This window comes from Phyllobates terribilis, unplaced genomic scaffold (genome assembly GCF_046119375.1).
Source record: "Phyllobates terribilis strain yellow unplaced genomic scaffold, ASM4611937v1 Scaffold_5__5_contigs__length_657084704, whole genome shotgun sequence".
Classification (NCBI taxonomy): domain Eukaryota; kingdom Metazoa; phylum Chordata; class Amphibia; order Anura; family Dendrobatidae; genus Phyllobates; species Phyllobates terribilis.
This window is the reverse complement of record NW_027362765.1, coordinates 453,761,575-453,786,393: the sequence shown is the minus strand read 5'-3', so window position 1 is coordinate 453,786,393 and position 24,819 is coordinate 453,761,575. Positions and strand designations below refer to the sequence as shown.

Sequence of the window (24,819 nt, the reverse complement as noted above, 5' to 3'; positions counted from 1 at the left end):
CCTCCGGTCCAGGTCTTCTAGTGCTGCTCGCGCACGCTCCGGGTCTCTGGGGGGCTGTGCCAGCAACTCTGCCAGGCTGCATGGCGGTTCAGCCTGCAGCAGGCTACGGGCCAGGGTGCTGGTGGGGTTCGTCGCTCCTTCCATTCCCGGGTGCGGCCTGTCCAGACTGATCCAGACCGCACCCTGCCCCACAGTTTTCTTTCCTGTCCGCCCCCATTGGGGGTGGTCCTGGGGCCATCTGCTGACAATCACCTTCAGGGGCAGCCCCCCCACGTTGATGGACATCTCCACAGCCGCACTCATGGCTGTTGGGGGCGGGCTCCTTCTTTGGCGCCATTCTGGGACCTGGCCCATGATGGGAGGTGGCTTCCTGTTGTCTTTTGGCGCGCACATTATGGCGTCCGTTCTGCTGGGGCGGGCGCCATTTTTCAACACAATAAAACAGTCTCTTTTCAGGCGCGCAATACCCGTTTGCGGCGGGTTGGTAACGATCCTGCCGACTACGCCAAAAGTTGACGCGCCCCCTGGGCCTAGCGTACACGTGTAGTGGGTTACCCGGAACCAGGTCTCTGGGGGGTTGTAGTCTCTGTGGCGGCGACCCGGTCCCGTGGCTCAGGGTGGTCAAACCAGTGGCGGTCTTGTATAAGTTTTAAGTTAATTGTCCGACTACGCCACCCGTGGATTGCTTTCAGTGTGGACCGCCGCTGCAAGGTAGACCGCTGGGGCTGATGGTGTACGCAGCTAAGGTAGTGTGACTCCCCACGTGAAGAGTGCGGCCCCAGGGCAGTAAGTGTGGATGATGGGAGTGGTGGTGCACGGGCGTCCCAGCACTAGCAGTGCAGGTGCGGCGATGAAGCGCAGAGACGTGGGGTTGCAGTTCAAGTTCTTTACTCACAGTTCTTTATATTCCAAGTCACTCCGCCGACAATGACTGCCCAAGCCGTGCTACGTCCACCAGGTGCGGGGGCTCGGCCAACCCCCAGGCAATTCCAGAGTGTGGCACAGGACTCCCTTCTATTCCTTTCTCTGGCCGTGCCCCACCAGTGACACTACGTCTGTCCAGCTCCCGCGGACCTTCTCTTGGGAGGGCTTCGTGCTCACCTCCCTGACCCTATGTGGTGTGCCTTTCTAGTAGGTGTAGCGAGGGGTCGCACCAAGATATGATCACGACCTCCGGTTCTTGGTTAAGGATTAGTCGCCTCTACCAACTTGGGATCCGGTACCCTGTTCTGCCAACCCGTCACCCGCAATCTCCTGGGTCCTTAGGGTTCCTTCTGCCTTTGTGTCTCTGGGCCTCTCTTGGTGTTCTGTTCCTTCTTACTTTCCTTTCTGTTTCCGTTCCTTTCCTCTGGCTCTGGCCTTCACTCTAGGCCTGCCTCGTGGAGCTGTGCCCAGACTGAGCCACAGCTCCCTGTCAGCCCTCTCTGGCTGAACTCCTCTTCTCCTCACTCCTCTGACTGAACTGACCCAGAACTAAGATGGTGCCCACCTTTTATACCTCCCTCTAGTGTATGAGCCCAGGTGACTTGCAACCAATGGGCTCCTACCTATGCCCAGAAACTGTCCCCTCCTGCTCCTACATCACTGGGTTTTACTCCCCCCTCCCCACTCCAGTCAGGGACAGATTCTGTCGTGCCTGCATTACTGTCTAATGGGAGCACCGTTGAGCTGTCCCCCGGAAATGGGGTGTGTGTGATGCATGCAGCTAAACGAGCCCTCGTCCACACACCGTCCTTACCCGGGAGTGGAATATCACACCTCTGGCAGAGGTGCAATACCCCTGTAGCGGCCGAACCCTCGGGGCGCTACACAAACAATTTGTAATTTGATTCGTGCAGATCAGTAAAATAATGCCCGGCACCATTTCACACATTGCTGAAGACTACATCACCCAGATAGCGGGTTCACATGACACCAAGCACTTACATAACAGGGTTTGGCACAGCCAATCAGGGGAACGATTACAGGCACTGTAAAAAATGAGGTAGGGAGAACAGCGGCCACTATAGGGTTTTACAGCCTAAGGCTAGGATGTCAAAGCGCACAGCTAATCATTACAGATAGGGAGAAAAAGACCGAACACAGAATGTTGTTTACTTCTGCATCTGAAGAAAATAGAAAATAAGAGTGGTAGTCTCAGTCTATGAATAATATTTCATAGATTCAAGTGATAGGGATGTACGGGACCTGCAAAGTCAGTGTGACTGTGAATTGATTGATCCGTGATATACTGCAGTACAGGCCCTTAAATACACCAATTTTTTTTCATTCTTGACACATTACAAATAAGGAGGGCAACTTGAATCCCCTGAGTTGTAATTTTCCTACTGAAGAAAAATACTGAAACCAAGGCTTGTCTGTCTGTGAAAGTGTGCTTCCTTGCCTATGAGAAAGACAAGCCTTGAATTACAGCTTTTTGTGTTTGTTTTGCATTTCCTTTTGTAAGGATTTTTTTTAACATAAATAAAAATTTCCAACAATCTAGCAATTTAAATTAAACAGTCTTTCTTACAAAGTGTGTGTTTTAAAAAGTTTTTTTTTGTTTGCACAATTGTTTTAAAGGGAATCTGTCAGCATGTATTTGCTAGGGAATCTGAGAGCAGCATGATGCAGAGGCAGGAAGTCTGATTACAGCAATGTATCACTTACTGGACTGTTTGTGCAGTTTTGATAGAATCCTTGTTTTCTCTGCGGTAGATGTAACAGTGCTATGAATGCTGAGCCCTGTATATCCCCTCCCAGACAACTGATTGGCAGCTTCCTGTGTACACTGTACATTGTCAGCAAGATGCCGATCAGTTGTGGGTTAAACAGATTAGCTGGACTGGTTTGCATGCTACACATAGTCCTGCAATGATAATCTCCTGCTGATAAAACCCTAATTGTATTGACACTACAGCTAGCTTCTGAGCAAGTGATTGGAATCAAACTCTCTGCCCCTACATTATTCTACTCTCCGACGGAACCTGCCATGTGAAAAAAAACGCTATTAATCTGCAGATATGGGGTTAATCTGCAGGTTAATAGCATTCTGAACCCGCCCTTCACTTACACCCACACTGCCGGGTGGAAATTAACTTTATTCCCCTTGGCAGCATTCTGGTTTCAGTTATGGGGGTGACGTCGGTGCGGGTTCAGTCTCCGCTGTTTGTATAGTTATCAGCGGCTGCAACCGCCCCCCCCCCCGGCACTGATTGATGGTCGGCCCTAATGCCGAGCCTGCTGTCAGTCAATGCTGGCGCCGGGTAGATTTCCTTTAAAAACCTGCTGACAGATTTCCTTTAAAAACCAATATTTGAAGCCAATTAAAGGTTTAGCAATACTGGTGATTTGTGGCAAATTGACTAACTGGATATCAATTTTTTGGGGGAAATTTAAGGATTTTCTGGGTTTGCGGTTAGAAAGTCTGCGGCATATTACAGTAGCCACAAAATACATGGGATTCTACCTAATTTTACCTAACCTGCCTCAACAGCAAGAAAATTTGCACGAGAAAAGTTGACCTGATTATGAATTACTTTCTTTTACATGTGGAAAGTCCTGTTTTTCTACATATATAATAAAAGTGGACATATAATAACCCCATAACATTTATTTTCTCATTCTATTTAATTTCATACTATAAAGATACTACGATGTAATATTTTTACCTACTTCCAGTAATATTCACGCTTTTTATTATGTGCTTTGTTTTTTGAGGACTCTGGTAATCTAATTCCAGCATATCGTAGTAATTGTCGTCATATATTTTTGCCCAGTTGTAATATTCATATAATGTGGTAATCCACCTTAAGTATTATAACAAAATCCTCCTTAAATATGTATCATGCTAACATTCCTGCACATGTGTTGATCCTCATTTCCTGCCTCTTTCGCCTTGTATCCCTATGGATTTATTCCCAAGCTGGAGAGCAGATGTGGGAAGCTGGTCTTCCCAGGCACACTTTCACTCTTTATTTTCGGCCATTCCTTTGATTCTCGTTAATTGGAATAATATTGGAATTAACAAATTACACACATATGCTGGTTTATAGTCCTTAATTCTTTTTCCTCTCCAAACTCACACAAACTACAAGGCCTTTGTTATAAAGTAGTTCATTCAGTTTTCGAATTGAAAATGTACTTATTCCATTTTAGGTACCAAGGTATAGAGGGTTGGGCTCCTGCGTCCTATCTAAAGAAGGCCAAAGATGACCTACCAAGTCGAAAGAAAAATCTTGCCGGGCCTGTGGAGATCATAGGAAATATCATGGAAATAAGTAATCTCCTGAACAAGAAATCCAACGAAAAGGAAGGCCAGGCCTGGAATGAAGCTGAGGAGCCCCATATTAGCAAGAAAGAAATTAGTCTGCCAATTCTCTGTAATGACTCCAACGGCAACTCAATGATGACATCTGAGAAACCAACGCCCAAAGTCACCCCAGGGTCTCCGGCAGTGGCAAGAATAGCTCCTCAGAGATCTGAAATTAGTAAGTGCAAAATGTCCTCTACATCATAATACTCTTTCGTTTGCATGAAACTTAGTCTTGACTAACAGTTTCACAGATGTTCAGGTCTCTGCCTCCGAACTAGGACAACACACTCTTTTTCTTCTGCTGTCATTGTTATAGTACCCACGAGGGTTGCCAACTGTCCTAAAATTCCTGGACAGTTAGTAGAAATAGGGTACATTTTTCCCCTGTCCATAAAAAAAAATTTGAGACGTCCGTGATTTTTTTGAAGCTGAAGAATCTCATACAAATTCTTATGGCTGTAATTATCAGCATTTTATTGTGGTACTAACCACCAGTCACCAGATTATAGCGGCCATATTCCTACGACGGTGAAAATGAAAGCGACAGTGAGCTCTGTGCTAGCACATGTCAGACTTGCTGTGAGAGGGTAGAGGGAGCAGCAGGGAGGAACAGATATTCCCAGCATACACTGCAAAAGGGAGTTCCCCCCCCACTCTCAACACAGTTATAGAGAGAAAATTAGCACAGTGTTCTTTCACACACACAATTGCTAAAAAAGCACATAAAACACAACTGCGGTTTCTTTTAAAATTGTATTTTTATTAAGTCTTCTTTGGTAGCAATTTTTGTTCTATTTTTTTCATGTGATACAGAATTTGTGTGGTTCAAAAATTATTTTTTTTCCTATAAAAAATGCAAATAAAAAACCCTTGTAAAATATGTTAGACAGATTTAGGCTATGTTCACGCGTTGCGTTTTTTATGCAAATTTTCAGCTGCGTTTTACAGTACCTGCTAAGACACACACACATTGGTTTTTGTGTTATCAGTATTTTGTGCTTTGCGTGTTTCTTGCAGAATAGAGCATGTCACTTCTTTTAGTGTTTTTTCAGCGTTTTTCACCAATTGAAAGTAATGGATGGTGAAAAAACGCTGCAAAAATACAGGTATCAGGTTTTGCTGCGTTTTTTGTGCCAAAACCTGATGGAGTGGAATAGGTAATTTTTTTTTTCACTGAACTTTATCAGTATGCATAAAGAGACAAATGGACAGTGAAAAAAACGCAGCAAAAAAACAAGCAAAACCTGCTTTTTGGAGGCAGAAACTTTACTGCCAAGAGATTAGGTTTTGCTACAGAAAAAAACACCTAGTGTGAAAATTCCCTTATGCATGCATTTTTTTTTAAAAGTAAGAACATAAAAAAGGAGGTCTATTGAAGAAGAAAGGTACCAGAAACTAGCCAAACTAGAGTATATTGCATTTGCAAAAAAACAATGACATTTTTCTTAGCAAAGAGTGTGTGAACATACCCTTCAAAATATTATGTAGAGGGAGTAAACTGACATAAATCGGCAGTAATTTTGATTTTTATTCTGTATTGGTAGGCGGTGTCCGATTTTTTACTTTACGCTACTTTGATTGGTTGTAAAACATCATCATGATATTTTTCTGTGCTCTATTCTTATGAATCACTTTCCTTTTTATTATCTGTGTGACTAGTTTAACAGTATAAAAGTTCTGTATATTCATTGTGTGTATAACTTTGTACTTGGCAGGTTCTCCAAACCTGAGAATGAAACCACCACCCCGGAGAGAATCCAGTCTGGTTCGTTCTACACTTTCTTTTCTTGGGAATATGATCGCTTTCTTTTCTCTAATTGACTAAATTGGATTGACATCAGTATATGTAATTTAAATAATGCAAAGACTCATTACAGGGCTTGTAGTAAGTGATATGCCCGTAAGCACTGCTAGTCGTGTAAAAAAAAAAAAAGCCTATGGAGCACAATAGACCATTCTTTGCCAAGTCTGGAAGCAATTTATTGAAATTTCGATGTGGTGTGAGATTGTTAGCGAGCAACACAATGGGATGTCCAGGACTTCTTAACAAACCATGCATCTAGTTTATATATAATAAGTACTATATGGAAACATATGTCGTAGCTGGGTATAGCTATTGGCATCCAGGATGAGCAGATCGGATTGGACGGATAGAGCTTGCAATGGCAGATTACAAATAAAAGACATTGAATTGTTAATGTTGATTTAAAACTGTGCCCATCTAATGCATTTATGGCATTTATGATCTACCATAAGTATCTCACATTTGTGGGTTTCAACCAATGAAAACCCCACATGATTCTCTATTCACCAATCAAAGCAGCCTCCACATCCAACCACAGCTTGCTTGGCTCTTCCATATTTTCCATAGACTTAAATAGGAAAAGTCATTGCCAGCTCTTCTAGCTACAAAGCCTGGGGAATTCTACATTCTCCTAAGTGACTGTTCCATAGGTAGCTCCCCGATGTTTAGCTATTAGTAATTTATAACACATATCCTGTGGATATATACAAAAAAAGCAATTAGGGAATCTACAGTCTTCTAAAATCTGAAGGTTCAAGATAGTAGGACCCCACCTAACAGACATTTATGGCATATCCCTTTGAGGGGATCTGTCACCAGATTTCACAATACAAACGTCATAGATTAATAAATAGATCTCTTAGACCTGATGACTTACTTTATAATTTAGTGTATGGCAGGATGGCTGTATATTCCTCAATCTATGCCCACTTAGCCTGATTGACAGCTCCCAGTGTCCTTTATTCTTGCTTCTACTGAATCTGCGCCCACCTAGCCTAATTGACAGCTTCTCAGTATTTCTCCTCCCTGCTGTGTGTGACGCTAGTCACTACTCACATACCGACCGTGAGGGAGAAGTCAGACGTTCCAGAGTCAGGACCCAGAGAGCATGTAGAAAACAAATGGAAAAGACAAAGGCGTAAGTCAGGTCATGGTCTGGGGTCAAAATACCAGGAGATAGCGGATCAAAGTAAAAAGACAAGACAAAGGGATAGTCAGTACACGGTCCAAGGGTCAGGCAGCGGAAGATCAGAGCTCCGAACAACAGAATCAGGAAACCACTCACCAGGAAGCACAAACTACGTCTGGCAGGGATCAGGGGGCAAACAGCTCAGTTAAGTAGCTTGGGCAATCTCCAGAACAGAGAACACCTGGAGAAAGTCCCGCACCTGTTTATTTACGTCTCGTGTCGTGTCCCTGACTTTGATACGGGTTCCGACACTGAGCCTGCATGTTTCCCCGCACATGACAGCTGATTTAACCAGCTGTCACGTTCCTTTAACAGCCGTTAACTAGTTGAATCCCTCTGTCAATCTGGTCATTCTGGCCCCCAATTAACGCCCCTCTCACAAGATCGCGGGACGCCAATCGGTTGTTATGACAGCCGGGGGTCTGCAGAAGACCCCTATGGCTGTCAATACGATCTTTGTCTGCTGCACATAGTAGTGTTAAAGCCCTGCTATATATAGCACAGGTGATTCGGATGTCAAGTCTTCGAAGGGGACTATTAAATTCAGTAAAAAGTGAGAAAAAAGTTTTGAAGAATATGAAAATAATAAAATAACACAAAAGTTCAAATCACCCCCCATTTGCCCTATTGAAAATAAAAGAACTAAAAAAGAAAAAATACACATATTTGGTATTACTGCGTTCAGAAATGTCCAATCTATTTAAAATATAAAATAAATTAATCCGATTAGTAACCAATGTAACGGGAAAAAAATTGAAACACCTCAGTTACGTAATTTTGGCTGCCGCAACATTGCAATAAGAGACGATCAAAACATTATATGTACCCCAAAATGGTATCAGTAAAAACGTCTGCTCAGGGCGCCAAAAATCAGCCCTCACCCGACCCCAGATCCCAAAAAATCGAAATGCCACGGGTCTTGGAAAATGTAAATGGAAAATTTCTTTCACCACTTAAATAAAAATAAAAAATATACATGTTTGGTATCTGCACACTCATACTGACCTATGGAACCAAACTGCCAGGTTAGTTTTACCATATAGTGAATATGGTAAATAAAAAGCCCAAAAAAAACATTGTGGAATTGCACTTTTTTTGCAATTTCACCACACTTGAAATTTTTTTCCTGTTTTCCAGTCCACTATATGGTAAACTCAATGGTGTCGTTCAAAAGTACTACTCGTCCCGCAAAAAACAAGGCCCTCATACGGTTATATTGACGAAAATATAAAAAAGTTCTGGCTCTTGGAAGAAGGGGAGGAAAAAATGAAAATGAAAAAATGGCCATGGCGTGAAGGGGTTAAAGCATCATCATGACTTTTTTTTTTCTGTTCTCTATTTTTATTAATCACTTTTTTTTTCTATTATCTATGTGACTAGTTTAACAGCAAAAGTGCTGTAGATTGGCAAAGTAAAGACACCAGTTTCATCCCGTCTAAAATAATAATTTTTATCATGTGTCCAGCAAATCTGGTCGTAGATCATCTTAAAACAAGTATATACCTAGTCATCTTTTGAATCCTTGAAATATCGTTATTTAAATAATTATACATATATAATGTTTGCCTAGAATACTTTTCCTACTTTTACCTGTTAAGTTTCTGTTATTCTCTGATACTTTTACCACTTTTAGCTGTTAATTTCTGTTATTTTTTTACATTTTCTGTACGTGACTTACAGCTGTTAATTATTTTTACAAAATGTGTCAGTGCTCGTTACATCTCCAAGATTATGCATTAACTTTGTAGTAACATGGACAAAAAATAAACCTTTTGAAACCATATCCATGTCAATTTATGTTCTCCAGGGATTTCAGTTGCCAAAGCCTCCCGAGCCTCCATCAGTTGAAGTGGAGTATTACACCATTGCAGAGTTCCAGTCTTGCATATCTGATGGGATAAGTTTCCGAGGAGGTCAAAAGGCTGATGTAAGTAAAGACTTGTGTTCTTTGAAGCTTATGTTGTAGCGAATAACCCGATCTATTGTAAAGCCATGACCTCAAATATGTCTACATACCTTAATGCAATATTTTGGAGAGCTAAGTCCTGTAGGATTGACGTAGAAAAGAGCGCACTGGCATCATGTACACAATATATCCGTATCTAATAATCCAATGAAAAACCCACAAATTCACTTACACTACTGTAATTCAAAGTTAATGAAATTATCCAAAATTGAGAATCGTTAGCTAAAAATGGATTCGATATACATAAGGCATTTATTTTTCTTTACTGTAATCCCAAACAACCATCTGCTTTAATATACTGCCATGGTCATCTGGTCATTTATAGCCAGAAATGTGTAGTGACTTGTGTAGTGATTGTGATGTGTCTATTATCATTCAAGGGCCAATCATTACACTATTTCATTCATTGGCACAGAAAATGTACAAAATTGCACAAACATTTAACGGTGGTATAGGCTTTTTATGAAAGTCTGTAATCACTCTGTGTAACTGCAGACTTGTGAATACTCACAGCACACACTGCGCACGCTAAGAGGACTCTCCGGCAAGAGTGGGCCAACAATAGACATACTTCCAGCCACATTCCGACTAGACGTACGCGGCCTTGCTCAATTTACTTTTACTCTAGTTGGAATGTGGCAGGGAGTATACATATCGCATACTTGTGGTCATACGATCACTCGCTCTCATCTCCTGCACTGGAGAATCATGACAGCTCACCCTACTCGCGCTGTGAGGATTCACAACAAAGAGTGACTGCAGAATTTCATGACATACCCTAGCATCCCCTTTAATGGAACCAGAATAAAACACTACAGATGTGTCTATCTGATGGATGACTCAATGTATGCCATCCATCTTACAGCCGTTGCTCATAGGCTTCCAAGTTCAAAATCGTATATTTTAACGTATGCGTTTTTTTTTTTTTTACTGGATAGTATTCAAATAGTGCCATGGTGGATTATTAAGGGTGGACACATCTGTTTTCAGCATTCAGCCTCTAGTGGTTGTCATAAGTTGTCTAAATTTTTACATTTATAAATACAAGTTTTCCATTTAATGGAGCTAACAAAGATTTGACCCCTTCATACTACATAATTAAAAAAAGTCAGTATAACACATACACAGCAATTACAGCTACTCTCTTCTCATTATAACACTTTGTTAATACAAGGAATCGCTTTAGGGGTAGACAGTGATTTGGTTTTCAGTAACCAGTGCAATATGTAGAAATCAGGCACATATGACATAAGAGTAAAAATTGGTGATTTTATTCTCTTACAGGTCATTGAAAAGAACTCTGGCGGCTGGTGGTATGTACAGATCGGAGAAAAAGAAGGATGGGCTCCGTGCTCATATATTGATAAAAGAAAGAAACCAAATCTAAACCGAAGGACAAGCACATTAACTAGACCAAAGGTCCCCCCTCCTGCACCACCTACGAAGCCTAAAGATGTAGAAGATGTATCAGCCACTCGTCATAGCTGCTCTGTAGAATCCAAAGAGTCACCAGCAAAGCAAATTTATGAGGAGCCAGAGTATGATGTCCCAGCTTTTGGCTATGATCCAGACTCTGATATGAATGACTCCTTTTCTCAGAGCAGTTTTGCTGATGAAATTGTAGAAAGTATGTTCAAACCCTCCAAGCCTTCTCCTGTTTCTTCTCTTCAAAGAGCAACATTTCAAGTGGGAGAGTCTTGTGAAGATGTCAACAATGAGGAAGAGACTATCTATGAAAATGATGGTTTCCGACCATATGTGGATGACGTAGCATCAAGCAAAGAGTCAAGCAAAGAGTCAAGTGGAGATTCTGATTCACTGAAAAGCTCATCATTGATGCCAAGAAACTCACCATCTGGAACCCCTTGTAAACCTCCACTTTTAAAATATAAATCAGAAAGAAATGTCCAGCAAGAAATCACTAAAAATGTTTCCTTCTCATCAAATGAAGAGAAAAAGCCCAGGTCAGTGTCTGATGTTGGTTCGCGGTCAGTGCCAAAGGTTGGAGCAAAGAAGGATTCTGAACAAAAGCCTGGAGTCATTCCTTCAACCAGAGCAAAGCCAACAGTTAGACCAAAACCCTTCATAAGTAAGACTGATTCTCAAAGCCAGGATAAAATGGACATTAGCACTTTGCGAAGACAGCTAAGGCCAACAGGACAGCTACGAAGTGGACTTAAAGGTTCTAAAAGTGAAGAATCAGAAAGTCTCCCAAAGAGTGCATCAGAGGATATTGAAAGTCCACCAAGAAGAAGTTCAGTAGATAATCCTTCAAATTCTCCACAGTCCTTAATATGCCCAAGTAACAAAGACAAATCTGAGGATAGTAATGAGAAAATATGCTATACTGCCACAAGCACCTATCAAAAAGTTATGGATACAGAAATTAGCTTTCCAGCAGGGGCAAAAGTAGAAATCTTAGAAAAACAAGACAGTGGTTGGTGGTATATCAGATACAAAGATTCAGAAGGTTGGGCACCATCGCATTACTTAGAGCAAGCGGATAATAAGCAACAGGAAACCTCAGCACCTGAGCCTGACGCTATGAAATGTAAAAAGAATGAAAATAAGTCAAACAGTCTGGAAAAGATAGAAAAAAGAGTGCAAGCATTAAATACAATTAACCAAAGCAAAAGAACAACACCTCCAGTTCCCTCAAGACCACCTGGAGGATTCTCAAAACCTACCGGGCTAAGTAGCAATGTTGTAAAGTTAAGAAATGGAGTAAAACAAATTGCGGTAAGACCCCAGTCTGTGTTTGTTTCCCCACCACCAAAAGAAAACAACCTTGCTTGCCATTTGCGTAGAAATGAATCACTTTCTGCTACCGATCATTTGAGGTCTGTTCGAAGAAATTCCTCCTTTAACACCGTCCGTTCTCAGGTAAATGAGTCAAGATTCAAACCTACTGATAAAACAGAAGCGGACACAACCCAAGTGGACACATCTGTAAGATCTCCTCAAAGAAATGGAATCCCAGTATCTACTGTTCGACCAAAACCCATCGAGAAGTCCCAGTTTATACACAATAACCTTAAAGATATGTACATCTCTATCGCTGACTATGACGGAGATGATGAAACGGTTGGATTTCAAGAAGGGGTTTCTATGGAAGTGTTGGAGAAAAACCCTAATGGCTGGTGGTACTGTCATATTCTCGACAGTGCAAAGCCATTTAAAGGATGGGTACCTTCAAATTATTTAGAGAAAAAGAACTGATAGTCCTTTGTGTGGAAATAATGAGTTAAATTAGATGCTCTTGAGATATTTTCTTAATTTAAAGATTAGACTGAGCGTACATGTACTTGGAAAGCCAGCAATATGATCTCAATGATGTAAAATCAAGTTGGGGAAGTAATCTTCCTATTTCTATAAAAGAGATATTGAAAGAAAAAAAGAATTTATCCTTGTGAAAAATATTTGGAAATAACACAGGGTATTACATTGTATTATGATCATCAAGCAGTTAACATGAAAACCATATTTGTGTGCCTTCACTTCATAATCTGGAACACTAGAAATGTCGCAAAAATCCAGGGAACTCCTCCTGGCACGGTCTGCAGAATGCTATGTCTGTGCTCCTTTTCCCTGACCTCTCGTCTTATTGCCAACAAGAATAGACACTGTTTCGTGTTTGGAAAAAAAATTGTAACTCCAACAAGGAATGCTAGACATTGTAATTAAACGTTTCTATCCTTTTTCTTTTTACTTTATATCCCAAGTTCTAATTTGTGTTTATTTTTGTTTTTTTGCATGTTTTTCTGTATGTGTTAAAAGTCGTAAGATGCAGAAAACCAAACACTAGGTTTTTTATTTTATTTAATTTTGTAGTCATTGACTGTTTATATAGTAATTAGGTTTTCTTTACTTCACTTTTAATACTTTCGATGAGATTGAGTAGCATTTGGCATGCATGATCCTTGGGCCTGATGTGGGCCCAAATATACCTGAAACACCTAAGCAAAAATATTTGGCCTTATGGCTTAAAGAGACCCCATAACTAGTAAAAAATATGGCTAAACAGCACGCACGGTGTATCGAGATACAAAAATGCACATGAATCTGTCTGCAACCTTGCGGATGAGATGATAGTTCCATAGCTGTGTTTCATGAGATCCAGTGCCAGTTTGGTTTATATTAGGAAGTTAAAGAGGTTGGTCGGGTCAAGAAAGATGGATCTGCTTTTTTCCAAAATAGCGCCACCCTCGCCCTAAGGGCTCGTGCACGTGACCGTATTTTTGGTCTGAGTGTGAACCGATAAAACATCGGATCGCACTCGGACCTATGTTATGCTATGGGGCCATGTACAAGTCTGGACAGAGCTGGTCCAAGGAAAAAATTGCAGCATGCTTGGTTTGCATCCGATATTCGGATCGCACTCGGCCATGCAAGTCAATGAGTCCGTGGAAAACATTGGACTGCACTCGGGTGACATCTGACTCTCCATGGACTGTCAGAATGGAGAAGATGGAGACATTTTTTCTCTCCATCTCCTCATCGGAGAGAATTGGATCACACTCTGATCACACAGTATGATTTGCAGAATCGACCCGATTCTTTTGGATGAGAGAATATATACGCTCGTGTGATCCTGGCCTTAGACTGTGTTTGGTATTGCAAATCGTCCCCAATCGAGGGAATAGGACTGAACTGCAATACTTTTCCCAGCTCATGGACAGATGTGGTGCTTTTTTTTTTTAAAAGAGCTTTTCTTTTATTTCTATAATCCCAGACAACCCCTTTAATGCACTGGATATGCTCTGTTCATTCAGACCTATTTACAAGAAGGTATTCAGCAGTATTTAAGTCGTCACTAACCTTAAAAAAACAAAGGATTTTTAAGTTTGGTTATTATTGTATATATGTAAAATACTGTCAATGGAATTGGGATAAGAATGCTCATTTAGTGAAGATGTGCTTTTCAAGAATCCCTGAAAAATATCGCAACACGCCACTTTTGCATTTCAAGTTCGCGGTGGAAACTATTCGGTCTTTGAATGTAGTGACTCATTTTTGTGGCTTGTTATGACGTGTATTGGCCCTTTAAGTGAGGTATATTTGGTGCTTCCTTTGGCATGTATATAATGTATACACTAATGTGCCCTCTTCTGAACACTATTCGGATACGTATCGGTCTGCAGTGAGATTCGCCATTTGTCCTCAGACTCGTTGTTTACAATTGATTCATTCTCGGCAATTTGTATATAATGTCTGTTTTTAATAATTATTTTTTAAAGTCTGTTTTTTTAATTATTAGGTTAAAGTCAGGATCACGTGACTGAAACGTGGTAAAGGAAAAAAAAAAAGCAGAACAATGCAAGGAATATACTTAGATGGGCGATTTGTGGAGGGTGGGCAACCCTGTGTAATTTTGCCACCATTCCTTAAAAATAGGACACTCCCTAATAGGACCTGTGATTGTGGTTTTATAAGAATGCACATCATGGGGGGAGAGTAATTGGCTGTGCCCGGGATAAAGAGCCGCATACTTCTCAGACACCATACTCCAGGGTCAGAAAGCAAGGCAATTTTATCTAAGTGTGCACTTGAAAGTACATGCATCATTGCAAGTATCATATATGTTCTAATATTGTATTTATGTGAATATTTTTCTGTGCTTAAAAAAGTAATGAATTCCTTTGTGGGATTTTTGTTCATGGGATTCTGACCTTTTATTTTTTTTAACCCCTTTCCTTATGTGTCCAGATCAGCAGCCTATCCTATCATATACTTTATTACTGTGCACAGTAATGCAGCGTCTGTGCTACTTGTACTAGTGTAGCTCTTGTGTATTCCCACCTGTGCTACGTCGGAGGAGGTCTCTAGTGAAACCTATGGTATAATTGAACAACACAGAAAAACTTGTAAGCCATTTTTGTAAGATTTGTAGCCATATGGAAATGTGTAGTTTATATATAGAAAAATATATTTAGTTATATAGAAAAGTAAAAAAAAACAATAGAAACCCAGAGAAGGTACTGTACCTTTAATTTAAAGGGGGTTTCCATCTCCATTGTACAAGTTGAAGATCATTTATCAGAAACATTTCACGGCAGACAATTAGAATCCACTGACATTTTCTAAACTTTCTTGACAAGATGAAATGTGGCCTTCGAGATAGAGTCCACTTTTCCATAATTGGTCACCTTGAAATTTCAGGAGGAGGTGATCCCCCTTAAAAAAAAATATACAGAATATTTTCAGCTAGTTAGGAAAATGTGCAACCTTATCCATCTTCTAACATAACCTGCCTAACTGGTATTACAGATTTGAAGCTTTGATTTTCTTCCATTTTTTTTTTTAGAAACTCTATATAGTTCTGCTGGACAGTATTACATAGAATATACATAGATTACCTGCTTGACTGCAGTACTAATAATAGCAATGATTTTAGTGGTTATATTAATATTATAACGATGATTATGTTTTATCAATAACGATAAAGAAGTGGTTCATTATTGATGCACTTTAACAATAATGCGTTTTACATTCAAGTGCATTATAAAAAAAAAAGTGCAGCCTATACAGAACTTACATCAGCACATTCATTTATATATATAAGAAGAGGTTATTTATGATTATTTATGGATATTCACAACTGTTAAGCCATTATTACTAGTGATTTCTATGGCTTTACTAATTAGTTGGATATTACTAGGTCAGGGGGTTGGTGTACAGCCTTAAAGTTTTCATTATCTTCACAGAGATTGTGAGCTGCCGTCATCATCATGTACTTGAAATTCGCAAAGTGCCATATAGCAAATACATATATTGTACTGGAGAGAGCTTTCTCCCAATTGCACTTTTAGAAAAGTCAGAATATTTGATCTGTGGGATTCCACATGCTGAGACCATTATGGATAGGCAGAGGTGCTTAGTCAAGACTGAAGATGGGCTCCATAGTTTTGACTAGTCTTCAGTTCCAGAGAAGAGCAACACTTGGCAGAGACTTCTGCTCCTTTCAGTAGGGGTCTTAACACCTGGACAACCCACTGATCAAAACTTCTGTTATGGCTTCAAGTGTCACAGATTTTTTAGAAAGTGTGGTTCTACTTTAATCCTTTAATAATTCTCAACTGTATTGGTCTGCCTCTTTTTAATTTTTTGCTTTGTAAGGAGATCAGAACCCTAAACTCTTTCCCTCTTCAAACACAAACTTTATCTGCAACAGTTGAATTTTGTACATAGAAAAAAAAGGGACCCCTATTACAAATGTCAAAATGTGATGAAATTGCGGTGTCAGCCTTCGCTGGTTTCTTTTCCACATACTTTCTTGACTCTTGGCCCATTCCTCCCCACTTACTTGATATTGAAAGGTTTCCTCTTTAAGGAAAGTGGATTTCAAATGCTGTAAAATAACAAATAGATCAGGTACTCACCCTTCCAGGGTCCAGCGCTGGCTACCTGCCACTGTTTGGGTCTTAGGGTGTTGGCTGCAGCGGTGACTTCATGTCGACAGAGGGGGTAGCTGCTGTAGTCAATCACTGAGCTCGGCAGAGAAGTAATTGACTAGTGCATTGATACGTGCTGACATGACGTCACCACTGCAGCCAAAACACAGAGATACAAATAGTGGTGGGAAGCCAGCGCTGGACCCAAGCAGGGTGAGTATCTGCTCTGTTGTTATTTTAAAGAATTTGGGGTCCACTTTCCTTAAAGTGGAAAACCCTTTTAACAATGAAATGTATCTGAAGAGAAGACTCCTGTACATGTTATTGCCCAACAGCAAATGGAATTGAACCATTCATGTCTGGGTCTCTACATAGAATCATAGAATATTGGAGTTGGAGGAGACCTCCAGGGTCATCGTGTCCAACCCCCTGCTTAGTGCAGGATTCTTCTCTTCGTGGACCTATAGTAACTACACGGTTGGTCCATATGGTACTTGCTTTTGCAACATTGGTAGCAGAAAAGATTTTAATGCTCTGATCTCCCCCATATAGAAATGGATAATATTACAAACTTTAAAGAGGTTGTTTGGGACTTCAACACTGATGGTCTGTCCTTAGGATAGGACGTCAATGTCTGATCGGTGGGGGGGTGACATACGGCACCCCCACCGATCAGCTTTTCCTAGTGTCAATGGTTGGAACTACTCAGTTATGGAGCTACACAGCTTTGTCGACTGTATATTGGCAGCGGCCAGGTTGAACATCCGCCACCTATTCAAATCAATAGTGGGCGAATGTGCAGTACCCGACCTCAGCCATTATACTGTCGACCAATCTGTGTTGTGCAGCTCCATAACTTAGCAGTTCCAGCCGGGAACAGCTGATCAGCGGGGGTGTCTGTTGTCGCACCCCCGCGGATTTGACATTGATGACCTATTGTAAGGATAGACCATCAGTGTTGAAGTCCCAGACAACCCCTTGAAGGTTCAGGCTACAAATTGACATCCGTAGTCTGTAATTCAAATGACAGCATCCGGTAATGCTCTAGTGGCAGCTGGCGATGGTGCCATTATGTAAGAACCAAGAAACTGTCTTAGAAGATTATTGTCTTACAACCAGGACTTTATTATATATTTGTTATTGGCACTTGACTATACTTTTTGTTGACTCAAAATGGAATTCAGCTACACTGTGCTTGGCTCTCAAAAGAATGCAGGGTGCAAAATGTTTTTTAGGCAAAGGAAACACAACAACTAATGCAACTTTGATGACACCCATGTACCCCTGAAACTAGTTCAGACATTACAACATTTGAAACTCTAGTCATTACATTTTATTCAGGATAAAAATAAGTAAATCTGATGTTGCGATAATAGAATATATCTGTTGTATCAGGACCATCCAGACTTAATTGATAAAGTATTGTTGTTCACTGAGCCAAAAATATGATGTTAGAGGACATTAAATTTAGTAAAAGTGGACTTATATGGCTTAATATATTGGAATACATTGTGTTTTGTTTCTCTAATGAAGAAGAAATTCTGGCTGTAAGACTTGGGTGCAGTTTATCCAGTCTGGTTGGAGGAAGCCCTCTAGTGGTTGCCTTCTGCATTCAAAACCAAAATACGTAACTTTTTGCTGTATACTGCAACTTAATTAATAATGAGCACTTCTGAGTTCGTTATTGACGGTTATATAATGCCTGATATAGCTTTTGGTTTCTATAGGAGGTATATAGATTTTGTTTTTTTTACTTTAATTCTGCATGAACTTGCACTCGTAGGACAGATTACATTTTCTTCATGTAAGAGTTGGGTTACCGTTTCGGTATTCTTTAACGTATTTATCATGATATGATAAATTAGAGATATGGCGATCATCTAAATTCCAGTTAGTTGCATTTGTCACATGTGAATTATTAAGGGGAATAGGATATTTTTGACATCAGTAGAGTTAGCATATGATAATGTTGTAATTCTGTATTCATTAGACTATTTACTATAACATTTTTTTAGGCTTTAAATCATTTTGAGTATTAAAGCCTATTTGCCATGGCTTTGCTTATGTATGTTCACATCATCCTGGAGATAGAATTTCCAAATGCTGCTAAAATTGACCTTAAATTAGAATGAGAATGTCAGTACTCAATAGAGAGCCCATACACATTAGTTAAACCTCAAATTAATTGACCAATTTTGACCATAATGAACCATCATTGGCTGGTTCGGTAAAGGAAATGATCATTCATTTTGATCGACAACCAACTAAGGAGAGTTTATAAATAATCAAAACACTTGTCAGGCATGTTGGATCCTCTCAGCCGATCATCAGCAGTGGCTGCATCATCGACTGAAAAAAATTCAATATTGGTTGATGAAGTCGGAAATGTGTTTGAGGCCATTGAAGAACCATTGTTCGTCTGCCCATTTTCATCAAAATGTGTGTGGAGGCCTTTAACTTAATGTCAGATAAACCTCCTGTTTTCACCAGAACTTGCCAATTTGCTAATGTGTATGGAGATGTCCTCAATTTCCCCCAACGGCAAATTTTGCGCAAAACGAGAATCAGGCCAATGGATTGAAACGTCCTATTATTTGTTCTCAGGGGCTTAGGCCTCCACCAGCGGTGTCTGTCAGCTGCTATCTCCCCTCTTCACATCTGAAGATATGCACGTTCAGCTGAACTGAGCATTCCTAGTTATGGGGAGGACCAGGAGAGATATGGCTAACACAACACTGGTGCCATATAAGGAACTTATGGCCGTCTATTATATTCCATACTGATTCTTCATTTCGTTCTCTGTACAAATGAAAAAAAAAAAACAACCAAAAAACATAAATACCTTGGCAGTCCCATGTTAGTAGATTGAGGCCGTAGACCGAATGGTAACCTGACTCTTACTATACGCTTTCATTTTTTCATATAGGTTATTAGAAGGACGACGGCATTTATATAACGTTTGAAATCACTTTTTGCAATTGTAGAGCTGCATATTTTTTTAGTAAAATGTATATTTATATATCTTATGCTTTAATAAAAAAAAATATATAAACTAGGCTATGGCTTTAATGATGTATAACACACAAGGGAATTTGCAGGGCTTGTATGAGCCATGTATGTATCTTTATTTAGTAACCAATATTTCATTCTAGTTAGCCATTGTTAACATTATATGTTCTGTGTTATTTGCTCTATGGTTTTTATTAAATCAGTGTTTGAAATTCTCTCAGCTAAAACAAAAAAAAAAATCCTGATAAAGGATATGTGCAATATATTAATATATCAGATAGGAGTACAGGCTTCTCATCCAGGACCTTAGTTTTTGTTGAGGTGTTTGATGAAAGAAGGACTAACAGTTCATCTGTAATAAACCCCCATATGTGTATGTGAAAAGCATAACTCCTGTGTTAAGACATCACTTCTTGTCTATGCCTTTTGGCGATCAGTCTGATTAAATGGATTTTGGGTCTGTTAATGATGAGTCAGAATCCAGGTTTTTCTAGCAAAGTTAAGAAAATGAAGAAAGCTGATTTGATTCTAAGGGACTGTTTCTTTGATATTACTGAAATGTCAGAGGTTAGGGTGAGAAGTATTGTCGTTGGAAAACATTATTTTTCTTAAAGGGATTGTCTGGTCTAATAAGAAAACCGTGCAGTCACTCTGTGACTGCATGCTCCTGAATCAAGGCAGTGTGTTATCTGCACACTGTCGCAATTCTCCTGTATGCCCCATGGACTGGCATGAGACCATATGTATGCGATTTGCTAGTCTCATCCGGCATTACACAATAGTAGAGAATTGAGAGAAGCTGGTTGAGGCTAGCATGTGACCATAACTATGAAAAGCACAAATATGTAATCATGTGACGACTCACTCGCAGAGGGCATACAGGGGAATCGTGACAGGGTGTATATCACACACTGTCATGATTTGGGAATCTGCAGTCACAATAAAGAGACTGAACACTTTTCTTCTTAGACTGAACAACCCCTTTAAAGTCCAACTCAACACAGGACAAATATATGGGGGCATATGGAAATTCTGATAATTCTTCTTTTAGCAGAGGATGTGCTCTTGGAACAGATTTATCCAAAGTAGTCTCCAAGAGCATGCTCACTGCTTTATCAACGTACCTCTTGGAGTGGTGTGCACAGTGTGAAATTATCATTGAAACCATGCACTCAGGAAACTGTGAGCCAGACCAGTGTGTTTAACCCGGGTAGGTTTAGGTGCTTAAAGTCATGGAAGAGACTATCTGCATTGTATTTAGCCCCATCTTTGAAGAGGGGATCACAATGCACAGTGAGGTCTTCCAGTCGGTACTGTGTAAGTTATATTGGCTACTAAGTAAATACTCATTTTTGGGGTAGTTTCAGGAAAACTTTTTTTTTTTTATAAAGTAATTGCAGCGTTGCTACCTCAATTCAGGGAAAACGCTTTGCATGGATAAAAATAAAGTCTCAAAATACGAAATTAGAGCATTATATTTATCAGTTGGAGTTTTTGCTGCTAGCACTTTTTTTTTTTTTATTAAATTAGGGATATTTCAATGCAATTTTTTATGGCAATACTCAGTTTTTTTCCAAACAATTAACTGATTAAAGGTCAGGCAGCTGATGTTATTTTTGTATATTGGTTGATTTTATTGAGAACACGGTTATGCATTATCCCTCATAAAGACAGTTTATATATCTGATTTTTTTCTTATTTTTTTTTTATATGTGGCTGTTATATTAATAGCTATTCGTTTTATAACTGTTTTGTATACATTTTTCAGCAGCACCTCCTGATTTTTTTTTTATTGTAAAAAAATTAGATTTTTTTTTTATATATATATATCTGTACGTTATACAAAATGTCACCTTCTTGGTTGCTTTTCCACCTGGAGGGAGACATAGAATTCACCCTTCATCTCTGTGTTCAAAGATTTTCCCTTTTTTTTTTTTTTTTTTAAGATCTTGCACCGGGCTGGTCCCAAATAATTTTTGTATTAATATCATATGTGCAATCCAGTTAAGCGGGTTTTAATTTGAGTGCAGTTAATATTAGATTATATTATTAGCTTCACACTGGCTTTAACAAATCTATCTACAGCTTTAGCCACCACTGTCCTGAGTTGAGCTTCCTGTTGGTTCCAAGCAGCAGTCATAACTATTCGTACCTTCAGAGCATAAGATCAGATGTTACTAAACCTCTGACAAAAATTAATACTGATCGTATTTTTTTTTTTTATTCTAAATTATGGGTAGAATTAGATATAACTGCGGCAATGGAAAAGCTAGTATTAATGGATCTGATAACCTTCTGACACTGCATAAGTTTTTAAGAGACTTGATGAAAACAATTGCCAAATTCAACCAAAAAACAAGGGTAAACTGGAAGTCAAGTAATTGAATAAATTTCAAAAAATTATCAAAAATGAATCTTCATAAATGAGATATTAGGAGCATATTTAAAGATTACTCTATTCAAATCCAGATTTTATTTTGGTGTGATGACTATTGTAAGATTTCAGTACCTACTGTGATCTTTTGAAGGTATTGTTAACTTTAGAAGACCAGAAATCTTAAAAAGTGGGAGTAATGCCTCAATACTGCTTCCTTTAAAAATGACTGATTTGAGTAGGGTCCTTTATTTGATTGCTCCACTTTATATTTGCCGTGAATCCTGCTTCATGTAAATTGTAATGATGCAATATATAAGCGCATCCTTCCAACCATGTAGAACAACAATCCTAGTAAGAAGGAGGGAAAAGAAATTAGAATGAACTTCACCATGGATGCTGCCGTATGTGTTTGTTGGGTAATATTTCAGGATGTGATATGTAGATTAAAGAGTAATTGCATTCACAAAACTTTTGACATGTCATAGGGAATTGTCTCTTCTTATCTAAAGATAGACTCCATTTTAAGCCAGTCTTCAGTCCTCAAGGTGAGCTGTCCTTAGTTGATCACCTTTGCCCCTTTGTTTTAGGGCTCGTGCAGACGACTGTATTATCGGTCCAAGTGTGATCCGACAAAACATCTGATCACACTTGGCCCAATGTTATTCTATGTGGCCGTGCAGATGTCAAATTTTTTCCTTGGCCTGAGCCGGTCCATGGAAAAAATCACAGCATGCCTTAGTTTGATCTGATATTCGGATCGCACTTGGCCACGCAAGTCAATGAATCCATGGAAACCATCAAACTACACTCAGAGTGGAGAAAAAAAAATTCTCCATTCAGCCCGATTTCCATGGGCTGAATGGAGAAATTTTTTTTCTCCATCTTCTCCTCATCCGAGAGAATTGGATCACACTGCGATCACACTCTAGTCAAACTATGATCAGAGTATGATTTTCATAATCGGCCTGATTTTCTCGGATGAGAAAACATAGTCGTCTGCACCTAGCCGTACTCCCACTAATTAAAATTTTGTACACGTCTCCATGACATGTCAGACGTTTGTAGAAATTCTTAACATTTTTTTAAATGTTTATTGCATTTCAAAAAATGAGTTGTCTAGGATTAGAGAAAAGGGTCTACTTTTTTTCCAAAAATATCTAGAACTATGGCTCAGCACCATTCATTTGAGTCCGGTTGAACTACAGAAGCAGACAAAGCCCAAGGACAAGGGTAGTGCCATATCTGGGGGAAAAAATGCATACCCATTTCACTACATCTGTACATCTTTAACTAAACCCAATAATTCTATGTACTGCAGGATTAGAACATGAACAAGAAAGCCTAGCACTAAATGCAACATTAGATGAATTAAGATAGATGCGTTTTATGGGTGATTTTATGTCTTTAGTTCAGGGGCAATACAATACATACGGAGGTCACAAGCACACTGGTTCAAAAAAGACACTATTTTACCTTTTTTTGGACTAATCTTACAGTATATGAAAACTGTGGTGTTGTAAACATTTTAGTATCTTTTACTATTTTATGTTTGTCCTGCTATTTCAACAGTAGCTTTAAAATAATGATAGTTCTTTGGTTTGTGGTGCACAGGCTCTAAATAGTTATCGGTTTTAGATATTCTCTAATTCCTTAAATTCTAATTAATTCCTTAAACAAACAATTTACAGATGGGCTATATCCTTAAAGGGTTTATTCAATATGGTATGAACATGGTTGCTTTCTTCCAGAACCCCATATGTTCATAGATAGTCGGATCTTGCAGCTCAAATCTCAAATCTATTAAAGTGAATGGGGCTAAGCTGCAAAATCACAACCTGGACAGGTGTGGACCTGTTTTAATTAGAAAGCAGACATGTTTTTTCCAAATCTTGGTACCCCCTTTAAATATGTAATGCTATTTCCTGAAATTACACTTTTTTTAAAGATAATATCTTAAGAATATTTGATGTCGGGTTTAATGAATGCATATTGTAATAGCGTGTATAGAAAGTGTGAGTTAAAGAAAAATAGAGGTCCCCAATTGTAGGCAATCGATGAAGGGGTAAGGGCTAGGACAGCCAGATAAGGTGAAGATTTCCTTTTCCTAAATGTGGTTTGTGTTTTTACCACAAAAGGAGAGAACTGCTGGAGAGTTTCTGAAAAGATGAAGAATGTGGAGTTTGCCGGTCAGTAAAGTTTCTGTACGTGGAAGTGTGTTGCTGAGTGTTTGGTTCTAAGGAGCGTTATGTTGAGTGTAAAACAGGATATTTGAGAGAAGGGGCAGGGAAAAGTTGTTTGAGAAAGATTCTGAAGGAACTTAAGAAAAGTCAAAGTTAGAAATGTGCGTTTTAAATTGTGGGTGAATTCTATTTGCGTGTTTCGCAAAAAAAATCAATCTATTTTTCTAAAGGAGTTAATTATTTGCTATACGTACTATGATGCATCTAAGCTTTGAAGAAGGCTCAACGTCTGTTGGAACTCTTGTAATTTTAGTTGTGCTTATAGAAATAGTTTTCTGAGTCAGTAGGCAAAGTGTTAAGGACAGTTTACTCATTGGATTAAAATCAGACATGTGTGTTCCAATATCTACGAATATACTGGAGAATTTTCTGCACATGTGAAGCAAATCCAGAGCAGATTTGCATTAGGATTGGCCCAACTATCATTAATTGAGACTGATGCTCATTGTTTCCAATGGTAAAAAGTGACATAATGTTTGTCTATGGCAACTTTTTTTCGACCACGTAACTGGAAACATGCACAAAAAATATTTGTTGTATGTGAATGAG

General features: G+C 39.3%; 1 protein-coding gene across 7 annotated transcripts in view; it reads left to right on the top strand.

Annotated features, from left to right (window-relative positions):
- SH3PXD2A (SH3 and PX domains 2A) overlaps nt 1–19,700 on the top strand; it is a 376,426-nt gene extending 356,726 nt beyond the window's left edge. For all 7 annotated transcript variants that reach the window (XM_073685348.1, XM_073685347.1, XM_073685346.1 and 4 more), the window contains 4 exons: nt 4,138–4,469; nt 6,010–6,059; nt 9,095–9,214; nt 10,538–19,700. In XM_073685348.1, coding sequence (XP_073541449.1) covers nt 4,138–4,469; nt 6,010–6,059; nt 9,095–9,214; nt 10,538–12,472 — 2,437 coding nt within the window. In that variant the 3' untranslated portion in view covers nt 12,473–19,700. The remainder of the gene's footprint in view (nt 1–4,137; nt 4,470–6,009; nt 6,060–9,094; nt 9,215–10,537) is intronic.
- The last annotated feature ends 5,119 nt before the right edge of the window (nt 19,701–24,819 follow it).